The sequence below is a fragment of the Myodes glareolus genome, chromosome 12, assembly GCF_982192425.1.
Source record: "Myodes glareolus chromosome 12, mMyoGla1.1, whole genome shotgun sequence".
Lineage (NCBI taxonomy): Eukaryota > Metazoa > Chordata > Mammalia > Rodentia > Cricetidae > Myodes > Myodes glareolus.
The window spans coordinates 27,910,327-27,934,871 of NC_142037.1; the positions used below are offsets into that span (position 1 = coordinate 27,910,327).

General features: G+C 43.2%; 1 protein-coding gene across 7 annotated transcripts in view; it reads left to right on the forward strand.

Moving 5' to 3' along the window:
* The first annotated feature begins 6,663 nt into the window (after positions 1–6,663).
* Positions 6,664–24,545, forward strand: part of Rnaseh2b (ribonuclease H2 subunit B) — a 62,783-nt gene continuing 44,901 nt past the window's right edge. For 6 of the 7 annotated variants that reach the window (XR_007229513.3, XM_048422222.3, XM_048422220.3 and 3 more), the window contains exons 1-3: positions 6,664–6,787; positions 22,039–22,110; positions 23,953–24,060. Coding sequence is in view for 6 of the 7 variants with exons in the window: in XM_048422222.3 (XP_048278179.3) it covers positions 6,727–6,787; positions 22,039–22,110; positions 23,953–24,060 (241 nt within the window). In the remaining variant the exon portion in view is untranslated. Of the gene's footprint in view, positions 6,788–12,825; positions 12,953–22,038; positions 22,111–23,952; positions 24,061–24,545 lie in introns of all 7 variants that reach the window. The other variant, XM_048422219.3, reaches the window with a different exon arrangement.

The window sequence follows — 24,545 nt, forward strand, 5'->3', positions numbered from 1 at the left end:
CCTATGGGAGACCTCACCCTGCAGGACAGGCAAGGCCTGAAGTTTCTCATTCTCCCACAGAGTTGGGGTTATTGGCCTGTGCCATTAGACCACTCTTGATAAAATTCTTGGTAGTTTAACATTATTTGTACATCAAAGACTGGATTTTAAAGGTTCAAGATAAGCTAACATACATACTTTATAATCAGTAAGAGTTTATCTCTTTGTGTTTTACAGTAGTCATTTTTTAGGTATTCAGAAATTTAGGCATACATTCATTTAAAACAAACAAAAACCTTTACTTAGCTTTGATTATGTGCCAAGCAGTGTAACAGACTAGAAAGACTAGGTCCTGTCTTATATGTTCCTAAGTGTCCCTCCTCCTCCAAGCTACCCACCTCAAAAATATCTTCTGGTCTGTGGTTAACTTTTATAGGTCCCATTTCAACATTTTCAAAAGACATGAACGGCATCAAATTCACTAATCTTACCTTCTGCGGCCTGCCTTTTCAGTCTTGTTTCATATTTGAAAGCTCCCTGTATAATTTCCTCCTTTCTTGTAGGTCCTACTTGACACATCAGAGCCTCCGAAAACCCCCTCCCCACCTGTCACCATTCTCTGAGTCAGCACAGTCCTTCATTTCAAGACACTCACCACAACTTTTAAAATTTAGGTTTATTTCTATTTAGCCTACAAAATAACGGGATTTGTTCTGCGATTTTCATACTTTTGTATCGCTAGAGGAAATTTAACATATCTTAAAAATGGATTCACTTCAGAATATCCCAAGGGGCCTATCAGCTCCATAGAGGCAAGACACTTGTGTGCGTTGTCCTGTTCTCTCCTCCCCATCGTCTCTCAGCACCTCGATAGGTGCCTGGCTTGTAACTAGAACTGAACCAAGATTTGCTGAATGAAAGTGCAAATTGACCGAGAGAAGAACTAGAGGGAGCAGGCCTTGGTCAAGAGAGAGGGAACAGAAAAAAAAGTGTGGAATGGGAAGAGAAAAAGGTTTCCCAGTGCAGGGAACAGTTTGTCTCAAGGCCTGGAGGATGAAACAATGGCCTGCTGGTGAGATGCAAAGAAGATCCTAGAGCTGGAATAGAGGCCAAGCAGCTGCAGGCCCGAGTTAACCGGTAATGGCTGAGGACGCCATGCTCAGGGTTTATACTGTGCTTGCTAGACTCTTGGAAGTTACAGGAGTGGCCAAAGCAAAGGTGTGGCTTGCTCCACTTCACTTTAGCTGTGCTGTCCAAGAGGGCAGCTTCCAGACCCGCTTGGATGCTTAATTTGGAGCTAATTAAAAATAACCTGAAATCACAATTTGGTATCCCATTCACGTCACGAACATTTCGAGTGACCAGAAGCCACACGTAGCTAGTAGCTGACTTCAAGAGACAGCATTTCAGTCACGACAGTGAATTCAGGGGATGGCCTGGAAGAAGATGGTCACTGTTGTGTGAAAAGTAAGAGGGAGGTTCGGGTGTGTTCTGACACGTGAATTAACCTGATGGTAAATCTAAAGATTCTTTTCAGTAGAAAAAAGGAAACATACTTAAAACTATGATTTATTGAAAATGTTGAGCCTTTAAAGGGCAGTTTAATAGTTCAAAAGATCAGTGTTCAGATGTATATTCAGTCATGCAAATCATTTGTAAAATCTCTCAAAACATTAGAAATCAAGTTCCAAATTTTTACTTTTTTGAATTAAATATACATAAAGATTGATATAAAGGTAATGAAGAAAAATCTATTAGCAAATTTACTAATTAGGAACCTATGCAAAGTTCTCATCTGCTGCTGAGGCAGATGTAGCAGTCTCTCAGGTGGGCTGGTGCTCAGCAGCATACAGAGATGGGGCTACCAGTCATGGCCTGCAGGATGGAACCAACCAGCAGCACCACATGAGGCAGCGGCTGGTTTTGAACAAGGTTATTAGTAGAGAAATTATTTCTGGAGAAAATGGTAGAAATTGTATTCCTATTGTGCATGGTTACTATTATGGGGTATCCACCAGAGACGCCCACTCTAACACTTAAACCAATCGAAAGTCTTTATTAGTCAACCAGTGTGCTGGGCGTTTAGGATTCATAACACTGAGCCTTTCTCAGGGTGTGCTTTTAAGAACAAAACCATATCCTGGCTTAAAACACCTCTTTTAGTAAGAACAGTTAGTAAGAAGGAGAACTGCTAGAGTCAAAAAGCAAGGTTAGTATTAGAGAGCTTCCCAGAACTGTATGGACTTTGACAGATTGGGTCTTTGTTTTCATTTTGGCAGGTGATGCTATCTATGGGCTGATTTTTATAGCCTGAATGATACTCCCATCAAGGAGGCAGTTGTGCTAAGGTCTCAGGGTCTACAAAGGTCTGGAACCTATTATAATTACTATACGAATGCCATCTGTATGTTGTATAGAACACACAACTAATGGTAAAAGCAATTTCACCTAGAGTGATGTCATATAAACAACACACGAACAAAGCTTTCACAAGAATTCAGAAAGAAGACATCTACTCCCTCTTGTACCTTTGCTTTAGCCTGTGAATTATTTTACATACTGTTAGAATTATATGAAACCTAAAATTAATGTTTTTTTTCTTTTATTCCCAAGCTTATGCCTCTCTTCCTTTTTACAAGCCTATACTTAACAGGCTGGGCATTTTGAAATGTATTCAACAGTAAGGTTTAGCATAATGCTCAACTCTCAAGCTTGCTCATGCTTTCTGAAACCTCAGGACAGTTTAAAATAGAAACATGTACACAGAGTCCCTGCCCATAAGTTTCATATTTTTGGTGTGTGTGTGTGTGTGTGTGTGTGTGTGTGTGTGTGTGTGTGTGTGGTAGATTAGCATGGGCGTGTGTGAAAGGGTTCATGTCCACATGTGGGGTCCAAAGGTCAATGTTGGGGTCTTTCTCACTCCTTCTCTATCAGAGTTTTTAAGACAGTGTCTCTTAAGAACCTGGAGCTCACCAACTTGGCCAGATTATCTGGGAGCAAGTCGCAGAGATTGTCCTGTCTTGGCTCCACCCTCAGCACTGTGATTACAGGTGCCAAAACTGCAGTCTGCTTTTCCATTTGTGCTGAGGACTGAATTCCGACTCCCAAGCTTGCATGGCAAGCACTTCATCCATCTCTTCAGCCCTCTCTAGTTGTATTTTAGACAACTTGCTCGGTCATTGCCAAAGTTTAGTGACTACTATTGTGGTCATAAACACAGGGGCAATCCTCACAACTTGAGTACTGTATTCTTCAAAAATCTTCCCAACTCCAAAACAATGTCTCATTTTTAACAAATTATTCACCTCTGATCTGTTTGCTATAAGAAATAAGCAAGGCTTATTTACTTTGGCTGGAAATTTGACAAGGACATTTTCAAAATCATGCTTCCTGTTTATATTTAAAGTAGAGAAATTACAAGTATTTAAAGAATAATCCTATGGGGATGGAGAGATGGCTCAGCAATTAAGAGCACTGGCTGCTCTTCCGGAGGTCCTGAGTTCAATTCCCAGCAACCACATGGTGGCTTGTAGCCATCTATTGTGGGATCTGATGCTCTCTTCTGTATAAAGGCGTACACGCGGATAGAGCACTCATATACATTAAATAAATAAATAAATAAATCTTTAAAGAAAGGAATAATCTTTATACTGGGAGATGGTGCAGTGGATAAATTGTTTATCATACAAACACAAAGACCAGAGTTCTGATCTCCAGAACCCATGCAGAAAACCAGGCTTTTGTAGCAGGCACTTGTATAGCCAGAACTTTGAAGGCAAAGAGAGGGGGCCCTCAGAGCAATCAGGCTAGATAGACTAGCTGGACTCATTGAGTCTTGGGTTCCATAAGACCTTACCAAGTAAATAAAGTACGCAGCAACTGAGGAGTACAACTAATGCCAACATAGAGTCTCTACATCTAAACACACATGTAAGTATGCACACTTGTACACACAGCACAAACACGTGTAAAAAGTCCTCTTGTTGAATTATGTTAGAGGCATTTGGTGAACCAGTGAAGAAGATGAAGTTTTCAGGGATGTGGCTCTTTGGTTGTCAGTATAAACCACAGAACTCTCAACAAGAGACTGACCCCTGTCCTACAAGAGTGTCACCGTTTACACGTTAAATATTTCTTCGTTTTGCTATTGAGCAAAACACGGGCTAAAACACTCCCATTACTGAAACACTTGATCGCTAGCACGTACCACCACACATGTCTGGAGGTCGGAGGACAACTTTCAGGAGTCAGTCCACTCTTGGTCTATCATTTGGCTTCTGTTATTGAACGCAGGCGAAACCTGAAGTAATAAAATTGACGGTGTCAAGTATTAGCTAATAAACTTGCCTAGGAAATACTCAGTTACACAAAGTAGAATTGGGTTGAAGGAGAGCTGCCTCCTGTACGAGCGGGAGATGAGTGGTGCACTAACCAGGACTATTAGAAACTGAGGGAAAGAAAATTCTGTAGCAAACTGAAGTTTAGGATCACTGAGGAAGTTTCTGCCAATGCTTGCCTATCAGGTTCATTTCCAACTAGGCTCTATTCCCATAACAAAAGGAGGCAACTTAGGCTTACAACCAGCCATTAACCTATCCCATATCAAAGAACATGCCTCTGAACATACTTAAGGGAGTAGCACAGGATCACAACCATCATTAAGTCCTGATCTGCCATGAGGTTCTCTGTGCTCTCAGCAGGAAAAGCCTAATTCTGCCAGGTGGACAAGGACAATACTGTTGTACTTAAATAATTCTGGCTGTATCTTTGCTGTATAAATCTCCCATCTGCCCAAGTGGCCAGACTCTTAGTCTTCTGTTTCTACTGGTCAGTGTAACCTGGGGCCAGGTCCTGAAAGAGACTTGTGGATGACCGCCTATGTGAAACGCATAAGCCTAAAGTGTGTATAAGCTCGCAGCATCTGTTCGATGCTGGCTCCTCTTTGAGCGTTAGCCAGAGCCAGACATACAGCATGATTAAAGACCTTTTCCTTTATTAACTTCTCAGCTATTTCTGTGTGCAGTGATTTCTCCCCAGGAAGGCAAATTAATTCTGTAACACCTTTGCCTACTCAGCCATCTTGACGGTCCAATTATGTCAAAATTCTTTATTCTAAGCCAGCATGAAAAGCAAAGCAGGTCCCAGGGGGACCCCCTTTCCCTCCAGTGTCCTGTCTTTTTATCCTGCCCCATATTTGTGACTCTTACCCACAGCTAGGAGAGACCGGTACAAGAGTAGAGCTGTACTGAGTAAAGCAGCAGTATTCCTGGGGCCAACTGCTGGGGTTTTTGCATTGCACAAATGCATTGACTGCTTTTGTCTGACAAAATTATGAAGCGTTCCTGCTTAGTCTTATTTTTCTCTTGGAGTAGTCTGGGTAGACGTGGGTATTTTTAAGTGATTCATGTCTGATGGTGGGAGGGGGAGGGTGTTCCAACCCAGAGCATTGACAGACTCTCCTAGTAACCCTGGTAGAGACCAGAGCCATGACAGGTTTGTAGTAGCTCCTGCCAGGGACAAGGCCTTAGTTTTCGGTTTACTGGAGATGGTTAGAGCTGGGCAAACAGTTGTTGGAGAAAACCACATACTCAGGAGCCACCAATCAAGCCCCCTTGGCCTTCTGCTGGCACAGCAGAAGACCACAGTCTCCTGATAACTAAAGGCAGCTTTCCCTACTCCACTGCTGAAAGGTCCCTAACCACTAAGACCTCCCACCAAATAGCCCCCAGACTAATATTTCCTCCACAAATCAGCCACAGAGTAATCCTTCCTCCCTGGAATTCCTTTAACTTCGCTTAAAAAGAGCTTGTGACCTTCTTCAGGGGTCTCCATGTGCCACTTCAATGTTGAAATTAATAAAGAATTTCCTGCTATTGCATACATGGCTGTTGGTTTTTCCTTAGGGGCTTCTCTAGGACCCGAACAACAGGAGAATCTCAGCGTTTGTCTTGAGATCCAGACCGACTTCTGGTATCACTAGCTGCTTGCTCTATGTCCTTTCTCAAAAGCTTCAGCCATATTTATACTATCACTCAGACCTCCACGTTTATGTTGCCTGTGTGTCACACTGCTCCTTCTACAAACACACACACACACACACACACACACACACACACACACACACACACACACACACACCGCTATTAGATTGGATAAGGAAGAACATACAGGGCATATTCTGCCCAGAAAGAACAGTTCAGGATAATCTACTGTCCCTGCTAGGTAGCTGGCCCTTTGAGAGATGAATCCCCCAAGACGACAGCCTATCAAAAAATAATAACAGCTAAGCTTTACCTAACCTTCAGTCAATCGGGATATAGGATAAGCAATTTTGTACTTTGAAACTTTGTGACTGCTTTGTGGGTTTTGTCGTTATAAACCCTTTATAATGATAGACGTGGTCCTTTTCCCTCCATCGGTTGTGTCAGACTACCAGGTAGGGGACCTGTGCTAGCCCGTTATATAATAAATAAAACCTTGCTTTTTCATTCCCAAGTGTGGCTCCGTGGTGATCTTCTCGGGGGCTTTCAGGACTTAGGCACGACAGAATGCATTAGAAACCTCATCGTGTGCAATAACATATAAAAGCTCCCGCTGGCTGGAGGTGTGAGAGCCGCGGAACTCCAAGGCTCCTGTGACACCCGCGCACAATTCAAAGAGGAAGCCCAGCGGGCGGACCCAGAAACGGAGGCACGCTGGTGGCTCGGGCTGGCGGGCCCCTCCGAGTCACTTCCGGCGGTGCCAGACATGGCTGCAGGCCGAGACCGCGGGGACTTGGCTGCCCGGCAGCTTGTGTTCCTACTTCCAGGTAAACGCGGGCGGCGCGTGGGACGGGAGCACTCAGGGTGGCGGCTGCGCGAGGCTTTTGCCCGGGCCAGCACCGGCCCGCGAAGTCCTGGCGAGTGCGGGCCGGGCTTCGGTGCCCCACACTTTGCGCAATCCTGGTCACGTGTCACTCCAGGCGGGAGCTCCAAACGCGGGAGCTTAGTGAGAGCGTGCGGGTTCACCGGTGTGTTGTTGCGGATGTAGCCCACCCGGCCTGCGGAGGGCAGCGGTGTTTCCAAGCTGTTGTCCCAAGTGTGATGTTAAGTTGGGGAAGCTGCGTAGGTTAAGCTGAGCTTGGTTTAAAGCAGTTCCGAGGCACAGTGGCAGTCGAAACCCCAGAACCAGGCCCTTCGATATCCCATGGGGATCAGCCATCAGGACAAGTGGGGTCCTGGGACAGTGGACAGTCGGTGCCACATAAGCAGGGACCGAGTAAATGGCAAATGAAATAAATATGAGCTAGGGAATGCAAGCTAGAAACGGTCCGCCATTTTATAGGCACTTTAATTTGATGATACAACATGGGCGGAGAGGAAACTCCCTAGTCACTTTAATTTTGAATTTTAGCTCAGCAAACGCAGAGCATTTTTACAGCAAATATACTTCATCAGGGTACGAATACCCAGTGATGTAGGTGTTTACAATCTTGGCATAACAACCAGACCCGTACATCTTTTGCGTACATAGCTCCTCTTCTTTGTAAGGGGTTAAACACGGTTAAATGTATGGATTGTGAGTATGCAACTCACCCAGCTGAACGCCGTATGCTGCCGATCAGCTGACAGCTCATACCGCTTGTAGAGAACCCCAGGTGTTCTGTTAATCGGGTTAGTTGTGCCTGTTTGGACTCCTGTCTTCCTTCCCTCTGTATGACTTCTGCCAGATCCATCCTTGTTTGTTCCGTGGGTTTTGTTGGTTGGTGTTTGTTTGTTTGTAATTGCTGCTTCTAGTTCCTTGTATGTGTATCAGTACTACCCTATTGAGGATGGATGACATTTGGGTGTTTCGGATTTGCAACTCTTAGGAATTACATTTTTGAGGCTGTCGATGGACATAGACATTCATGTCTTTAGAGTGTCTCTACCCTGGAGTGGTATAGCTCTTCTTAGGTGCTTGTGGGTTTAGCCTTAGTACTGCAAAACGGTTTTCTGAAGTGCTCGTTACTGATTCTTGCTGACTCCAGCAGCCCATGAAGCGCTCCAGTTAAGCCATACCTCATTACAAGTGTTTGGATGGTAAAGCGGCTAGTAAGCAATCGTGGTTTTGGTGGTCCATCAGAGGGCGAGCGGGGTCCCTTATTTTAATTGGGGGAAGGAGAGCCTCCTTTCACACTACGGTTACATCAATATAATTCGATTTTCAGGGTAGGGGCCTCATTCTTTTGCAATCAAGTATGTTGATACTATGTAGATGCACACAAGTAGCTGATCATAATTTGAGTTTTTTGTTTTGTTGGCTGTTCGTTGGTATTGACTTCATTCTTAAAGTGTGTCATAATCATATCAAACACAGAAATGAAGAGAGTCAAGTATTGAATGCATCCCTCAACATGGAAGGTGTACTAAATCTATGGGGTGGTGGTGAGGAGCATTACAGCCTGGCGTCTGTTGAAAGCTGAGGTGCCCTCTCACCTTTTCAGCATTAGACTGATAGTAATGTGGTCAGTGGCAGGGGTTGGGGGTTCTGAAACTGTTCAAACTTGAACTTCCTGTTTTTAATGCCACCTGCAGGCTCTAAGGGTGCTATGCCTTTGTATCTTACAAAAGTTCGTATTAAGAGGTACTGCATTGCTCCCAAAGCAAACAACTTTGTATGTCACTTAGGCTGGTAGCACAGGTGGTGGCCTGTTCTTCTGGAGGCTAAAGAACAGGTAGATTTTAGGGAATCCCAGGCCTGCCATCCTGGAGTTAATGTACTGTAGCTTTTTAGCTGGGATGTCATGATGACCACAAATGGTGTGTCTAAATACAAAACAAAACAAGAATTGAAACATTGTAAGAATTCACAGTTTAGGACTGTATTCTCATTAAAAAAGATTTTTAAAAAATCAGATATAGAAGGGAGAGGTAATTTTCCTCTTTAATGATGGAAGGACTTAATATTAACACTATTTCTGATTAATGGCCTTGTAAAACCAAATAAATATTTATTTATTATGTATCATACATAAATATTTATTTATTATGTATACAATATTCTGTCTGTGTGTATGCTTGCAGGTCAGAAGAGGGCACTAGATCTCATTACAGGTGGTTGTGAGGCACCATGTGGTTGCTGGGAATTGAACTCAGGACCTTTGGAAGAGCAGGCAATGCTCTTACCCTCTGAGCTATCTCTCCAGCCCCCAAGAAACATATCTTTATTGGAGTTTGGGGGCAAGAAAAAAAGCAAAGTGTGAAATACAAGGTAAAAGAAGGGCTGCTTTAGACTCTGTCAGTGGTCCTAGGAAACAGCTGACCTTTTCCTCTTACCTAAGGGTTAACCTCAGGAGAAAAGTGGAAGTGGGCTCTTCCCCCTTTGTGTGCATGCAGGCTTGTGTTTAAAAACAAGCCCTGTGTGTTGAAAGTTGCCCTTCCCTTGGCAGGTGGTGCAGAGCCTGGCCCATCCAAGTGTGGCCTTGAGACAGCCTCTGAATAATTCAGCAGGACTTGCCGGAGGAAGGCTCCCCATTCCCTGCAGGCAGTTTCTGGGTTGTCCAGCAAGGAGTGTGGTTAATATTTTCCACACAAATCTGGCTTTGTCTTTATACAGCGTTTATTGGTGGGGCCCTGCTGACCTTTCTCAGATGTCTGCTGGATTTGCTCCCGGCTGTTGAGCACGTTCTGAGGTGATGGATGGAATCGCTCAGTTGCCAGTTGGTAATCTGTTGCTGTAATCTTGTCCTCTTAGTGATCGTTCCAAAAGATGTGGAGCAAGTAACAACTTATGGCTCCTATAGCTTTATCCCTCAGGGCAGAATAAAAAGTCATAGAAGAAAGTAAATTTTAAAACTTGACTAGCATCCTAGGAACGGCAAAGGTTTGCCACACCATAGAGCGTTACCTGGAAAGTTAGGCAACAGCTCAGTCAGTGCTGAAGCCTGACTGTAATGAAAGACACCTGGACCCTGCTTTATCAGTTCTGTGTCCTTGGACAAATGGCTGCCTCACCGCAGAGTCTCTGTTCCTCATTTCTGCAGTGGGAGAGCAGAGCCTGTCTTGTGGGCTAGTTAGTAGTGTACTAGTGTTATGTCCATTCTCTGTCCCCTTTCAGGAGGACCAGGGCCAGAGTGGGTTTTTATGACTCCCAAAATATCTCCTTTCATTTCTTCCTGCAATGTTTTCCCTAACACCGTCTTTGCTCTTGTGCCAGATTCTGCCCTGGCTTCAAGGCGTGACTTTAGTTCCCACAAAGCCAAGTTATTTGCTCCAAACCAGCTTCTCTTTCTTTGACTGTTGGTGGCGTTTTATGTGCCTGCAATCCTGTCTCCACTTTCTCCGCTTGGAAAATTCCTGAAACCCAACGTCAAGGCCACCTCTACACGGAAGCCTTCTTACCGGGCTCCTCCTATGAGTGGGACCTCTTCTACCAGTGACATATGTGATTATCATTTTTGTATAAATAAGTTTGTATTAAATTCCTACTCAAGTTAGGAGCTGAGGGGAATCCAGGTGTGTTCTTCCTCAGTAGCCATTAGCTTGTCAGCAGTGATGATGGCTGCAGCTTCGGAGGGTATCTCTGAGAGTCTGAAGCATGGTACTTTAAGCTTCCTTTGTGAATCCTTTCTTGTGCTGAAGTCAAAAGTGGAAGGACCTGTGAAGTCACAACTGCATGCTCCCCCCCCCCCCCAAGTTTTTGGGTGACGCTTGAGGTCTCTCCTGCTTGAGCAGACACTCATGAAGGCCTTGGTTTGCTAAGACTCTATAGGATTGCCCACTTAATTGTTTTCATTTTATTTTTTGGTGGGGAAGTCATAGAGACAAAGTCACACATTGTAGCCAAGATGACCTGGAGCTCACAGCAATTCTTGTGTCTTCCTTTCCCTAGTGCCCTACCATGCCTGGCTGCTTCATTACTTTCAAACTTTAGTTTGTTGGGTTTTTTTGCTCTTTAGTCTCAGCTTTTTATCCATTACCTTTCAGTTATAATTTTTCACTGATTTTATCCTTCTTCTACTTTTTTTTTTTTTTGAGACAAGGTTTCTCTGTAGCTTGGGAGCCTGTCCTGGAACTTGCTCTTGTAGACCAGGTTGGCCTTGAACTCACAGAGATCCCCCTGCTTCTGCCTCCTGGGTGCTGGGATTAAAGGCGTGCACCACCACCATCTGGCTTTTCCAATCCTTTCTTATTGTGTGTATCACAAAATGAATTCCACTGCTTTCTTTTTCCATTTGTCTTTATTTTCTTTTTTACATTTTTCTTCTTCACAGTAGCAGGAAGACTCAGAAGTGCTGGGATTGTGGGAGAGCTCACTGTGCACGGAACTGAGAATGGCAGCCCTGCTGCTTTCCCGAGGAGCTGGGAGCTGACTGGGGCGTTTGCTCTTCATTTGTTAGTACTGTGAGATGAACAAAGCTGGCAAGGACGTTTACAGCATATATACTTTGGTGATGGGGGGGGAGGTGTTTGTGTTCTAACAAACTGCTATTTCACACAGAAGACGGCAGTACATGTTTGGGGTGGATTATCTCTAAACTGGATAGATTGAAAAACAAAGCAAGAAAGGTGAAAGTTCACAGAGCTAACTACAGTGGGCAGGATGAGCAAGCTGGGATGTTTTGAGAGCCACCAAAACGTGTTGAATTTTTTAGGTCAGCCTCTTACACACTTTCCTCAGTGCTCTTGGCATGAACAGGATCCTTTTTGAATGGTCCAAGGCTACCTTGTATGGAAACCTCTGCTCTCCACTGTGGCTGCAGAGCCTCTGGGGTTGTGGGTTGCAGAGCTTGATATCAACTTCTCTCGGGACCCCTGGGCAGCGTCCTGTTTTCGTAGGTAGGGCCAACTGTGTTGTAGAAGGGCAGCTGAGGGGAGCACATGAGGACTAGGGTGTTGTAGCAATGGGTAACCTTGGTTTTCTGTCTCTCTGAGCATCAGTAACTTCCTCTTAAACAAACTCCGCCCCCAGTCAGAAACAGACTGCTTCCTAAAGTGGAGCGGCACGGGAATGCCATCTTGTCTCTTTCTAAGACACACTGCTGGTCACCTCCAGAGGGTCCCTGCGATCTAATCTCCCACACACATAGCAGCAGCTAGGAGGTGGCTCCCCTGTGGTACACAGTGGGAGAGGTAGACTTAAGGGTGTGGGGGCTCTCCTAGAAGGAAGTGTGTTGTGCAGATAGCATGAGAAGCAGCCACCCCAACTGGACCTGATACCCCCAGGTCCAACTTTGGAGTGGCTGTTAGGGGTGGTCTTCTTAGTCTGTGCAAGGGTATCAGGGATTATTTGTATGGAGAATAGGATTGTGGCAGTAAATTAGAGTTGTCCCCTAGGACGGGTGGGAGAGGGTTAGTTCCGGAAGCTCTATAGATGCCAGACTCCAACAATACTCTAGTCCTTTATGTATCTGCATACATAATCGACCCATATATTTTAAATTATCTGTTGATTATTTGTGGCACACAATGAAGTGTTACAAAGGTCTGTAACTTCATTTTAGATTGTACTGTTTAGGGAACAGTGACAAGGAAAAAAACCCGCACACTCAGTACAACTGTTGTTTTTCCTACCTGAACCTTTCTTAATCTGTGAAGAATGTGTGGACCTGAAGAGCTAATTTTATTCACCTTTATCTTCTCAAGGATTACATCATTTAAGAAAATCTTTTGTCTTTGGGTCTTCTAGCCCTTATACCTTACAGCACACCTTTACATATGTTACTGTATTTGATCTTCAGAGTGACCTGGGGCAGCAGCTAAAGCCTTTTCATCACTACCTTACATATCGGGGAACCAAGACTCTGTCCAACAAATAGGAGGGTTTTGGTGTCATAGACTGTCACCTTCATAAAGCTCTTCTCCAGAACCTATGCTTTGCCCCAAGGTTATCCTTCTGCCTACGTGGTGACAATGCAGCATCATTAAGAGAAGCCAGAGGACCAGCTGTGACTGTCTGCTCTGTTTGATGACCAGAGCACATCTCTGCTGGAGCCAGCCCCTCTTGGCATCAGGTACCTTAGTCAGATCTGCCCCATGTCCCCTTCCAGAACTGTCCTGTTTCCCAGATAGTGCAAGCTTCTGCTGTAGATGTTGCTGTCTTTATCTACATAAAGTCTCTGTGCCAACTGTGAACCTTTAGCCGAAAACTTTTCTGTGTCCCGCCCAGTCCCACAGCCACTTATAAAATAATCACTCGGGGGCTTAATATTAACTATAATTGTTTGGCTGATGGCTCGGGGCTTATTGCTAACTAGCTCTTACATATAAATTAGTCCCTTTCTATTAATCTGTATCACTACGTGGCTCGTGCCTTACTGGTAATACTATGGCATCTTAACTCCTAGTGGCTGCTGGCGTCTCTCTCTCCGTCCCACCTTCTTTCTCCCTGTATTCAGTTTGGCTTCCCAGCCTAGGTATATTCTGCCCTGCCATGAGCCAAAGCAGTTTTATTCATCAACCAGTAAAAGCAGCACAAATTCACAGCATACAGAAGGACATCCAATATAATATCATGGACCTGACTTTTTTTCCCCCAACATCTTCTCTCCTGACAGGCCATTCCTAGAAACATGGCTGTTGTAGGGATAATCCTGAAAAATCACAGCCTTTATTTGCCATGATCTTGGTGGAGGGTAGATTTATTTTTGTCTCCACAGCTTCACAGGAAAGTTATATTCAGGTAAACCCATCATGGGATGCATTTTCCTGGTGTGTACCCTTTTTCCCTTTGATTAGCTTGTGAAGAGACAAGAGCTTCAAAGCCAGGAACATGAGCTAGGTCTTGCTTGATGGTAGTGCTGACACCTTGGGAAGGGAAGGCATGTAGTTATTTTTGAAGTTAGCATCTTGAAAGCTGCAAGGAACTTGAACACCATGCTGGTTTGTCTTGCATGTCCTATATTCCGGAGTCTTGGGGTCTGCGCTGATACCTGCCAGGTGCCTGTCAGGTGTCTCAGATAACCTGGAGCTTCTGTAGATGAGAATGTAATTCCTAATAGATAAGTTTATGTACCATCTATGCATCTTCAGGCACTGTTCTGCCTGATCCTGTTGGGAAGTGTTCCATATGAAGTATACTTCTAGAGTATCAAGACTTGCTTTTGCCTTTTCTTAGTGAGCTTTTTCTAAAGCTGAAGGATGCACGTTGGATTTTTTGAGAATGTTTTGTGTGCAAGAAACTCTACCAAGTACTTTACACTGTCTTCTGTTTACACAGATCACCAAGACAACAGGCTCTGACTGAACCTTTTCTAGGAAGGCTGTTTGTAAGGCCTTTTAACGCTCTGAAAGTTGTGACTCTTAATTATATTTTGATTTTTTTTTTAAATTTCTGTGTATCCCTGACTTTATCAGGAATTGATGGAAGTAAACTAATTAGAAACTAAGTAATTATTTTGTGCTCTGGGCTCTTCCACATGCATGTCAGCCTTAAAGATGCCTCTAAATGAGTTCTCATGCCCATTTTATAGTTGAACAACATAGGCAAGGCAGGTTCACTATCTTGCCTAAGGTCACACTACTTGGTAGTGGGAGGACCTAAGACTGTCAATGAACCTTGGTGAGTCCAGGTACCATGAACCTGTGCTGACATCATTGAAGAAATAGTTGGAACCTTCCAAAAGTTCCTTTTCTCATCATTTCCTGCTACACTAAAAACTTTACTATAAACATGTACTTTTATTATTTCTTAATTAGTTTACATGTTTTTCACCCCTTCTAGATACAAATAAAAAAGAAGTTTAAGGGGAAACAGGATCTTCCAGGTCTCATAGGCAAAGAACCAGCCCACCAGATGATCCAGGGTTCTCCAGCTTTCAGCAGAAACTCTTTAAGTGTGGTAGAGCCTTTAGTCTGCAGGCAGGAGCTGTTTTCTCTGTGGACCACTACATGAGACTAAGGGACACAAAATCACAACAGCAGTACAATTCTTTCATGCCCGGTCTCCAGGTGCAGCGAGAGCCAGCCTCCTGGAAGCCATGAAGTCTCCAGGGGAGACAGCAGAGGCCGCTTCTGGCTCTTCCAGCTGAGTGTTCCTGAAAGCTGGAGCTGTTCCCATCTCCCTTCCCGCCCCCGTCAGCAGCCTTGATGAAGGGACAGACCAGACTTGATTTGAAGCCAAAAAAGAAAAAAACCAATCCAACTCCGAGAGCATTGTCCCCAGTTGACCTGTCTTTGGCTTCCTGGAAAAGTCTCCCTTTCAGGGTGCTGTTACCTGACACGACTTGGTGCTCAGAGCTTGTTCTCTGGGACAAGTCCTGTTCCTTAGGGTATTTTTCTGTGAGGGCTATACCAGTCTGGTAAACAGTAGCCTGCCCAAACCTTAAAGGGAACGTATGAGAACTAGGTGTCCATGTGCTGCTCTGGGAACTCTGGTTTGTTCGTAGGGAACAAGAAGGCTATGCACACATTGAAGTCTGTGCAGGGAAAAGCTGGGAGTCGTCTCTGGCTGACTAATGGCCTGGGAAAGCCGTAAATAAAAGTGAAGGCAGTAATTTGAATGTCTGAGTGTTGAAGTTTGCCATGACACGTGCAGAGCCCCTCAACAAAGACTTGACTGAGTGCGATCCCTAAGGTGTCTGAATAGATACATTGTAGCTGGGTCTAGAGAATACAGACTCACAGTTAGCCCAGGAAAGCCACTGGCCTGACTGAAAACCAGCAACAATTCCTAGGAGTTAGGGAAGGGCAAGTAACTTTCAGAATTGCCACATTTACTGTATTTTATCTAACATGTATTTAAAAGTACAAGGTGTGAACTAACAGGAAAGTATGGCGGGAATGTGAGGAAGCTAGGTGGTGCGACTGCCCTAGAGGAGGCTGAGGTGTTGAGTTTATTCTACAAAGGCTTTAGTCAGAGCTTAGGAATTTATTCTAAGAACTAACACAGACTGTCTGCATAGTGACGGCATAACTGTGAAATCTCATCAGATAGAACAAAATTTTAAAGAACACACAGACATCACTATTATAAGGGATCAGACAGTCAAGAGAATCTCCCAGCTCCTCCAAACAAGACCTAAGCAGCACTGTAAATCAGTCTGACCTAACAGGTCATCAGCATTTAAAAATGATTGGGAATATACCAAATGCATTGTACAAAAACAGTGAAGTGAGTGTGGGAGACAGTTACAGAAGGGAATTTGAGTGATTCACAAATGCGTAGAAATTAAACAGCAGCCCTAATAACCAATGAACCACAGAAGAAAAATGAGGGAAGCTTAAAAAATACTTTTGAGAGGCAAGAAAATAAAGCACAGAGACCTATGGCAGCCTGTGGCAGTGCTGCGGCAGTGACGCGCATGGAGAGATTAATAAACTAGAAAGGCCAGGGACCTGCAGCCTCACCTTCCACCATCACCTAGTGCACACACCCCATCGCGGAGCACGAAAGAAACACGGTCAGACCCGAGAGGGTCAGCGAAGCCAAACAATCAGTACATCTTTAGCCAGGCTGACCAAGGGAAAGGACCCTAAATTCCTAAAGTCAGGCGTGAAAGAGGGAACAGTGCTGCCGACCTTATAGGTATTGTGGATAATGTGGGCACATTCCTGGATAGAAAAGTTACAAAGTTGGCTCAGAAAAGATCTTAGCAGACACAATAAAGAGGTTAAATTCATAGTCTTTTCCCAGGAAAAGCCCAGCTTCCAGTTGCTTAACTGGAGAGTTCTGAAAGACATTGAAAAATAAGATTGCTCCTGCATAGACTTTTCAAAAAGTGGGGAAAGAAGGCATAATTCACAACTCAGTCTGGGGGTTAGTGTTGCCCTGAAAAAGCAGTCAAAGGCTTTGCAGAAGTTAGCTTATAGTTTATGCACATAAATACAGAAATCTTAAACAAACAAACAAGAAAGGATTATGTACGAGCAAGTGGGTTTTATTCTGAAACAAAAGACTTGAGTCAGACTGTGAAATACACTGTACTGAGAGAATGAAAACCAAATACAGAATCAGCCACAGGAAGAGAGGTTGAGAAACTCAGAACACCCTTTCATGGTCAGCGTCCTTAGCAGCTTAAGAACGGAACTGTTTCCATCTGATAAAAACCCCACAGACAGCATTGTGGCAGCATATTTCATGTGAAATTTTTGTCTGTGTGTGGTGGAATGAAAGTATTTTGAGTAAATTAGAGTAAATGTATATCATTAAAATTTATTTTACCTATGCTTAGGGTGGCTTCTAGGAAAATTTAAATTGCATATGGACTTGAATTTATGTAATATCCGTCATTTCCTTTGGATAAAGCAGTTCTATACCAGGGCTGCCAGGTTGCAGCAGGTGGGGTTCTTCACCTTGTCCTGTGGGGACTAGATGATAAAGAGGTGACGGTCCAGAGGGATTGATGGACAGGAATAGGGAAACAGACAAGAGAATAAGCTTCTGTGGGGGTGGGGTTTTTATTTGTATGATAGTCCCAGCCTGAAACAGCACATGACACAGTAAAAACTGACTAGAACAAGACCAGCTGATGGTGAAGGTGGCTCAGGACTGGGTTACTGTTTTCATCCAGCTGTGCCTGCATGAAACCTGCCTATGAAAAGGCAGTCAGGGAAGATCAACTTGGCGGTTGGTACTGTCCCGTCAGGGTATTTCAGGATGCTAAAGAGAGCCAAGGAGGCTGAATCCTGGTGGCATTTGTCACTGTGAATTTGTTGTTGTCAGGGTTTTTGATAGGCAAAAAAAAAGTTGCCTATTTTTTCATATTTAGAGGAAATATATCTTTGAAACTTCTGCAGTATATAAAAATGTTTCAGTTTATATCCACATCTGTCTAAGTTCTAGGGAGCACAGCAGTTAGCTTTTCTACAGATCTCTTGTGTCTTGTTTTCTGACTGCTGTGAAGAAGCTCTTGTAGGGATGTAACCCCACCTGTTATCTTGGCGCTGTTGTCTGTACTTCTGCAATTACATCCCAGAAAAGTCTTTGATCAGATCAAAGCACAGGGGTTTTCTTCTAGCAGTTTTTGAACATTTTAATCCCGTTTCAGTTAGTTTCTTGTTGATCCAGTCCAGCAGCAAGTGGTTTTGTGAGGAAATAAGATTTTCCACACCAATGGGACATCTTCATTCTGTCTGCCTTTGTATGCTTCAGAGAATATTGGCATTTCAGCAGGGCACACTGGTTATTTACCTGTTTGTGCTGTGTAACCGCAGACATCCTTACAGAATAGCGTTTAGGCTGTTGACAACCTTCTCCCTGACTCTTTGTAGGAAAGACAAAAAGCACTGCGTCTTTTGGAGAGTTTCTCTCTAGAAATGTCTTTTTGACTTGGCATTTCATATTCTTCATTATTTGGGGCTCTCAAGGAATGGGGAAGCTGGAAAACAAACAGTACAGTTTTCTTGTGATAGGAGGAAGTGGTCAAAATAATTCATCAAGTCCACGTTGAAAGATCTGCCGTTGTGGTGAGGTATGAGGAAGTGCTGTGGGGGAGGCTGTCAGGTGCCCTGTGTCCTGAGACACAGGGAGATGAGTAGTTCTTGCTAGGGGTGGGGACACACAAGTGGGGGGAAAATTCTAACGGGATCGAACTTTCTAATTTACACTTCAGTCTAGATGTGTCATTCCAGAAAGAGTCTGAATGGGTTCTGACAGTTGAACCTGCACTGTTCTATTTATGTAACATTCTTAAAGATTCGTGGAGCTGGGGGACAGATGAGGAGCTGTCAGGGTCAGGAGTCAAAAAAGTGCTGTCTGTGTGTGCTTTGCGTGTTCTGCAGTTGTGTTTGGTGAGGAAGCATTTAGGTGCATCATGCCTTCTTGTCGTTATAAAGTGACCTTTTAAAATCCCTTGGTAAAGTCTGTTAGCATCTGCTTCTCTTTCCTTCCATTCTGCTTGTGTCTTTATGTTTATGTGGTTCTTGTGAGAGGCATGTATTTCCCTCTTGCTTTTTAATTCTGTCTGAGTTGCTGCTTGTCGATGGGATGTGCAGACCCTTGACATGTGGATATGGACATTGATGGAGCTGGGGTTGAACTTGCTGTCCTGATGTTTCCTGTATATTATCTGTGTTCTTTGTGTCTAGTTTGCCCTCTTTTTGGTTAAGTGAACATTTTTCACAATTCAGTTTCATATCCTTTATTGTCTTATGAGTGACAGGTTTTTGTTTTTGTTTTTTAATTTTAGTGACTGCTGTAGAGTTCTTTGTACGTGTATGTAATTGATTCCATCTACCTCCAAGTGCTGTTTGTCACTTCACATATGGCACAAGAAACTCATGAGATGGCATTCTTACATTTCTTCTTTCCTGGACTTAAGCTGTTCTCGTACATTTTCTGTGTACACATGATGTGAACACTACTCTGAATTATTTTAACTTAAGCAGCCAATAGTCCTTAAAGAGATTAAAATAATATGAACAGCTCCCCTTTTACCCCCGCGTGTGTTCTGTTCAGGTTCCTGCATCTGGCTCGTGATCTACTGCACAAAGCTCTCCCTTAGCGTTCCTTGTGATGCACGTGTCACCAGTGATTTCTTTCAGCTCTGTGTGCCTCAAGTTTTGTTTTCCTCCCTCCTCCTTTCCAAAGGTCGGTAGCTTCTCTGTGGTCGTGGTGTTTTACTTTATGGATGGTTCTGGATTGTCTTCTGGCTTGCATTGTTTTTACATCTTAGCTGTCTTCGTTAGCCTGCTTCTCTGTACATCCTGTGACTGCTCCCACCCTTGGTTTTGAACTCTTGGTTATGTTATTTGTTTTCTTCTTGTTATATGCTTTGGGATCATGGAGCTTCTGGGATTTGTGAGTTTACAGTGTCCCTCAGACCAGGAACATTTCACATGTGCTTTTCAGATATGTTTGTCTTCTCATTTCTCTTCTTTTGAAGGCTTCCATCACACACATAGTAGGAGGTTTGACACTGTCCCATAGATCAGATTTCTTTTTAAAAATTTTCTGTGCTTTTGGAGTGTTTTCTGTTACTGAATGAATCTTCGCGTTCACTTATCTTTTGCCATTGGTTCTGTCTGACATTTTTTTCCCTCTCTAGCATTTCAGTTTAGATCATTAAAGTCTTCTGTCCCTTTAATGTGTTCTCCCTGAGGTTTGCTTCTGTGCCATCTCCTTTACTTTTAATGTTCTATGTATACCAATCTCTCTCGCAACAATTGACCTTTTCTTCACCTCTCATCAATTTACCTTTTGGGGTGATGGACATTTTTATATTCTTAAGTATTTTTGGACTCAAAAATATATTACTTGGCAAGAAGAGTCTGATCCTTTGCCATTGCTTTTTAATTAGTGCGACGAGATCTTAGCAGTGTCGGGTAAATGTACCTGTTGAGTGTTCTGCCTCATGCCCTGAGGTCATAAACACCGGGAGAGATGCGTGTGAGTTTTGTTCTCTTGCTTCTCACGGAGACTCTCTCATGTGCATATGGAAGGACAGAGCCGTTTTCCTGATGGGCCCCACTGCATACACCTGAATCCAATTCTTACCAGGAATTCTTACCACAGTTTTTTTACTGTGGTCTCTGTCATTCTTGTCTTTGGAGCTCTCCACTCTATCACATCTGCCCTAATTCGGCCAGGCTTTGCCCAGCTCCTCTGCACCAGGTCCTGGAAACCCTCTCTGTTCTACATGACTGGTGGTCAGTGTCTTTAGAGCAGCAGCCTCATGCTTTGCATGGTGACTGTTGTTGAATCTCCATACTCTATCTTAATTGAAAGTAGAAATCTTAAAATGAGCTTTTCTTGTTTATGGATTACTATTGCTATTATGGTTACTATTGGATGAAGCAAAAGTGTTCTATTTATGGAACACTAATTTCTCAGTCTGTTTGCAGTATCTGTGTGCATATGGAATTGAGGCAGAATGGACAGAACAAAGAGAGTAAGCTCAGTTCCTCACCAAGATCTCTCTGGATACTGTTGTGTAGATGGGTTGTACCCCTGAACCAGCTTCCTGGGGTGCTCTTGTATAGATGGGCTGTGCCCCTTGACTGTCTTCCTGGGGTGCTCTTGTGTAGACAGCCTGTGCCCTTGACTGTCTAGAACTCCTGGTTTTTTTGGAGTCTATGTGAATTTTGACTGCTGATTGGTCTGTTGAAGGTGTCATCTTGGTCTCCATGCTTTAATCTGTGTAAATAAAACTTGACAGTCAGATATTGTAGAGGAAGCACTGCAGAAACTTTCTTTCTACAGATTAAAGTAAATCTGTTATGATTAAGTCTTGAAGTACTGACACTAAAATAGACACAGGTTAGTGGATTAAAGCCGAGTGTCTACAGACAGACCACAAATGCGTTTAAATGTTTAGTGTAAAGATTTTCATGGCAGGCTCACTCCATGAGCTTTGATACAAATGGCCAACCCATTAAAAAAAAATAAAGTTGGATTTTTTTTCCCTCCATTTTATACTCAGGGTATTTATATATTCTGAATTGACTGAATATAAAGTATCCACAAAAATATAGGAATATACATACTTTTAAGGAAGAAAGCTTGAAGGCTTTATAAAGTATGATACAAAGGATGCAAACATGAAGAAAAATTAAGATTACACAGATTATATCTTTAATGTGGCAAAAAGATAATTAGAAACAAATAAAGCTAAAATACAGTTACTGTCTTTATTGTATATAGGCTACTCATAAAATAATTTAATTTTTAAAAAAGATGAAACCCCCACCAAGAAAATGAGCAAGGGATATGCTTAACTAATGGTGTCAGAAATGAAAGATAGGGGTCTAATAAATATTTATGTCCTTCATAGTAATGGCTATGATTTATTTTGTATTTCTGTTCAGTTACACTAAGTGCCTTTGACTACTTAGTTTAAGTTTAAAAAAATACATGTACTGTCATCATTATCTTCTGAAAGGAGATTGAGACGGGAGAGAAGACTGGGCCTAGGTGAGGACGTTTACATCTGACTCTAGAGCCAGACCTTGTCCCTTCCTCTAGAGCCAGACTAAACCTACCTCGAATTCCACCGTGGCTTCCCTGGAAAACAGGTGTTTACTGACTATCACCATAGCTCATAAATGATAAATAACATTTTATAAGAAAAATTGCGTAAGTAGAAAGAAGTAAAATGGAGGAAAGTGAGGGCACAGTAGAGAGACTGTCTTTAAATTTCTCTGATTCACTATTTCTTTTCAGAATATTTAAAAGATGCCTCAGCGAAGATGAAGAGTGGCCTCCTGTTTGTAAAACTGGCCAGCCCACGCTCAGGTGTGTCTCTCTTCCTCGGGTCCTCTCGTCCTTGAATGTCTCCAGCCCCATGCTCAGTGTGTGGCGTGCTTGCTTGCCCGTGTGTCATTTTGAATTAACTTAAAAGTTCACAGCAAACTGCAGTGGAAAATCAAGCTGATTAATGTTCCAGGATAAATCACACTAAACTTTGCAAAGAGGATCGTTTTTATAGTTTTCATCCACAGAATGTCAAATCATTAGAAATGTTGGCGACATAGAGAAATGGTATGTTTGAGTTCTCTCTGAAAATGGATTGATTTTCTTTGGCTTTCTTATGCCAACTTTTCCTAGCATGCTTACCAACACTGGCCTACATTTATATTCATTTTGTGTTGTACAGTAAAAATAAACAGCCAGAATGAAAACGCGTGATCCGTCTTCAACATGTCATGACTTAGTTGGTTTCAGTTTTAGCTGTTCTTTCAATCTGACCAAAAAGGCAAAAGGCTAACTCCCCCCGTTAGTAGATGGTTTTTCTTTTATTAAAATCATTGTATATTGGAGAGCTTTATGTTTTATTGAGAGATAAGTTTACTTTAATTTTATATTTAGCGTATTTTGTGGGGTTTTTTCCTAATTTTGGAGTAAAAGTTTTAAAATACATTCAGCTGAGGTGACGCCGGATTTCCCTTGTATTGAATTGTTAGGCTCTGAGTAAACACATGATGCCTGTATGCCAGGGCTCTCCTGGGGACTGTATCACTGCATAGGGAATAAGGGAAAGCACATGGGTAGCATTTTGTTGAAAAGATGTGTAACTCAGACAATGAGGGAGTAAAACAGAACAAAAACAAACACCCCAACCCCATTCTTTTAGTGTCTTTTCTCCAAGAGAAATTAAATATGTCTTTTGACCTACACCAGAACAGTCAGAGTTGTTGACCCACACCGGAACAGTCAGAGTTGTTGACCCACACCGGAACAGTCAGAGGACTAAGCTAAGCACTTCCCAGGTCCTGGCTTGTGCTCTGGAAATGTAGGGGTGTTTCCTTTTGTTCAGTCCTCATAAAAACCCTCTAAGGTGGAATCAGTATGGCCATGGACACAGATGAGCAAGCAGATTATGTAGCTTCCCCAGTGTCGCACTCAGCATGTGATTCCAGAGATTTCAGAGATGGCTCTGCGGTTGGAAAAAGATTGGATGAGTCAAGGGGTAAAACATCAGATATGCATCCCTTCTATCCCCATTTCTCCTACCGCTTAGACCCATGTTGCTGAGGACTGACCCTGGACCTGAGTTAGTCAAACCTCAGATATGCACAGTCTTCACCCCTCCTGTCCTTTTGCTGAGGATTGACCACTGGACCTAGCGCATACTGGACAAGTGCTTTACCACTGACTGAGCTGAGACTCTAACCCCCCTTCCTCCCCCTTTAAAAGAATAAAACAGAAAAGTTCCATCCATTTGACTAAGTCTTGAAGAGAGTTGTTTTCTTTCTCACAGTGGCCAGTACCATCTAAGGGCTTGGTCCTTGTCTTTGCTCCTGCGTAGAGGGAGCTACATGCTGGCGTAGTGACAGACCCAGGCGCTAGCTCACATCTGTCGGAACCATTAGGATCTGGTAGCTAGGAGGCTGTATAATAGTCGAGGTAAATGACTTGTGCCTTTCACTTTTGCAGTTTAAGTTCAGCGAGGATTATGGAGCTGGAAACTGAATGTCTGTGCCTAATACCTATGAACTTTCCTTGGAGTCTGCGAGTATAGAGCATGACTCCATATGTTTAGGTTCCTCTTAGGAGCATGCCTTAGAACTCTGGACAGACTTCTGTGTACACATGTGTGTGTGAATAGTGACAGTACTGAGCACATCTGTGTTACAGGGGAAGGAGCCGTTTACTTACTGGATATGTGTCTACATCAGCTGTTTGAAATCAAAGTTTTCAAGGAAAAACACCGTTCTTGGTTTATAAATCAGTCAGTTCAATCAGGTAAGTGACAGGTATATATATGTATTTTTTTCCCCTACCGTTAACACATCTTATGTGTGTGTATGGGTTCATCCTGCTGGTTTGGTATGTGTAAGTAAGGAGCCTTTCTGTGCATCAGAAAGGGTTTGGAGCAAGTGAGACTGTCTTGTCACATGTTAAATTACAGTTCTGGTTTCTGTCCTGAAACACCAGCACACCCTGAGGTAGGAGTTAGGTGCCCTGTGCCATGGAGTGGGGCTTGAGTTGATTGGAATTATTTCCTTTAGAGAAATTTTTAACGTATTATTTCCTTGAGCAAACTGATACAGTTTCTAAAACAAACTAGAAGGTAACGACTTTTAAAGAAGTGGTTTCTCATGTAACCTACTGTGCGCTTTTTAGCCAGTTTTCCTGTCCCTGTCCTGTGATAAGTGCACACTCTAGGCTGTCAGCACAGCAGGAGAGAAGATGTGCTGTGGTTCTCAGTTCGGAGGTTTTAGTCCTTG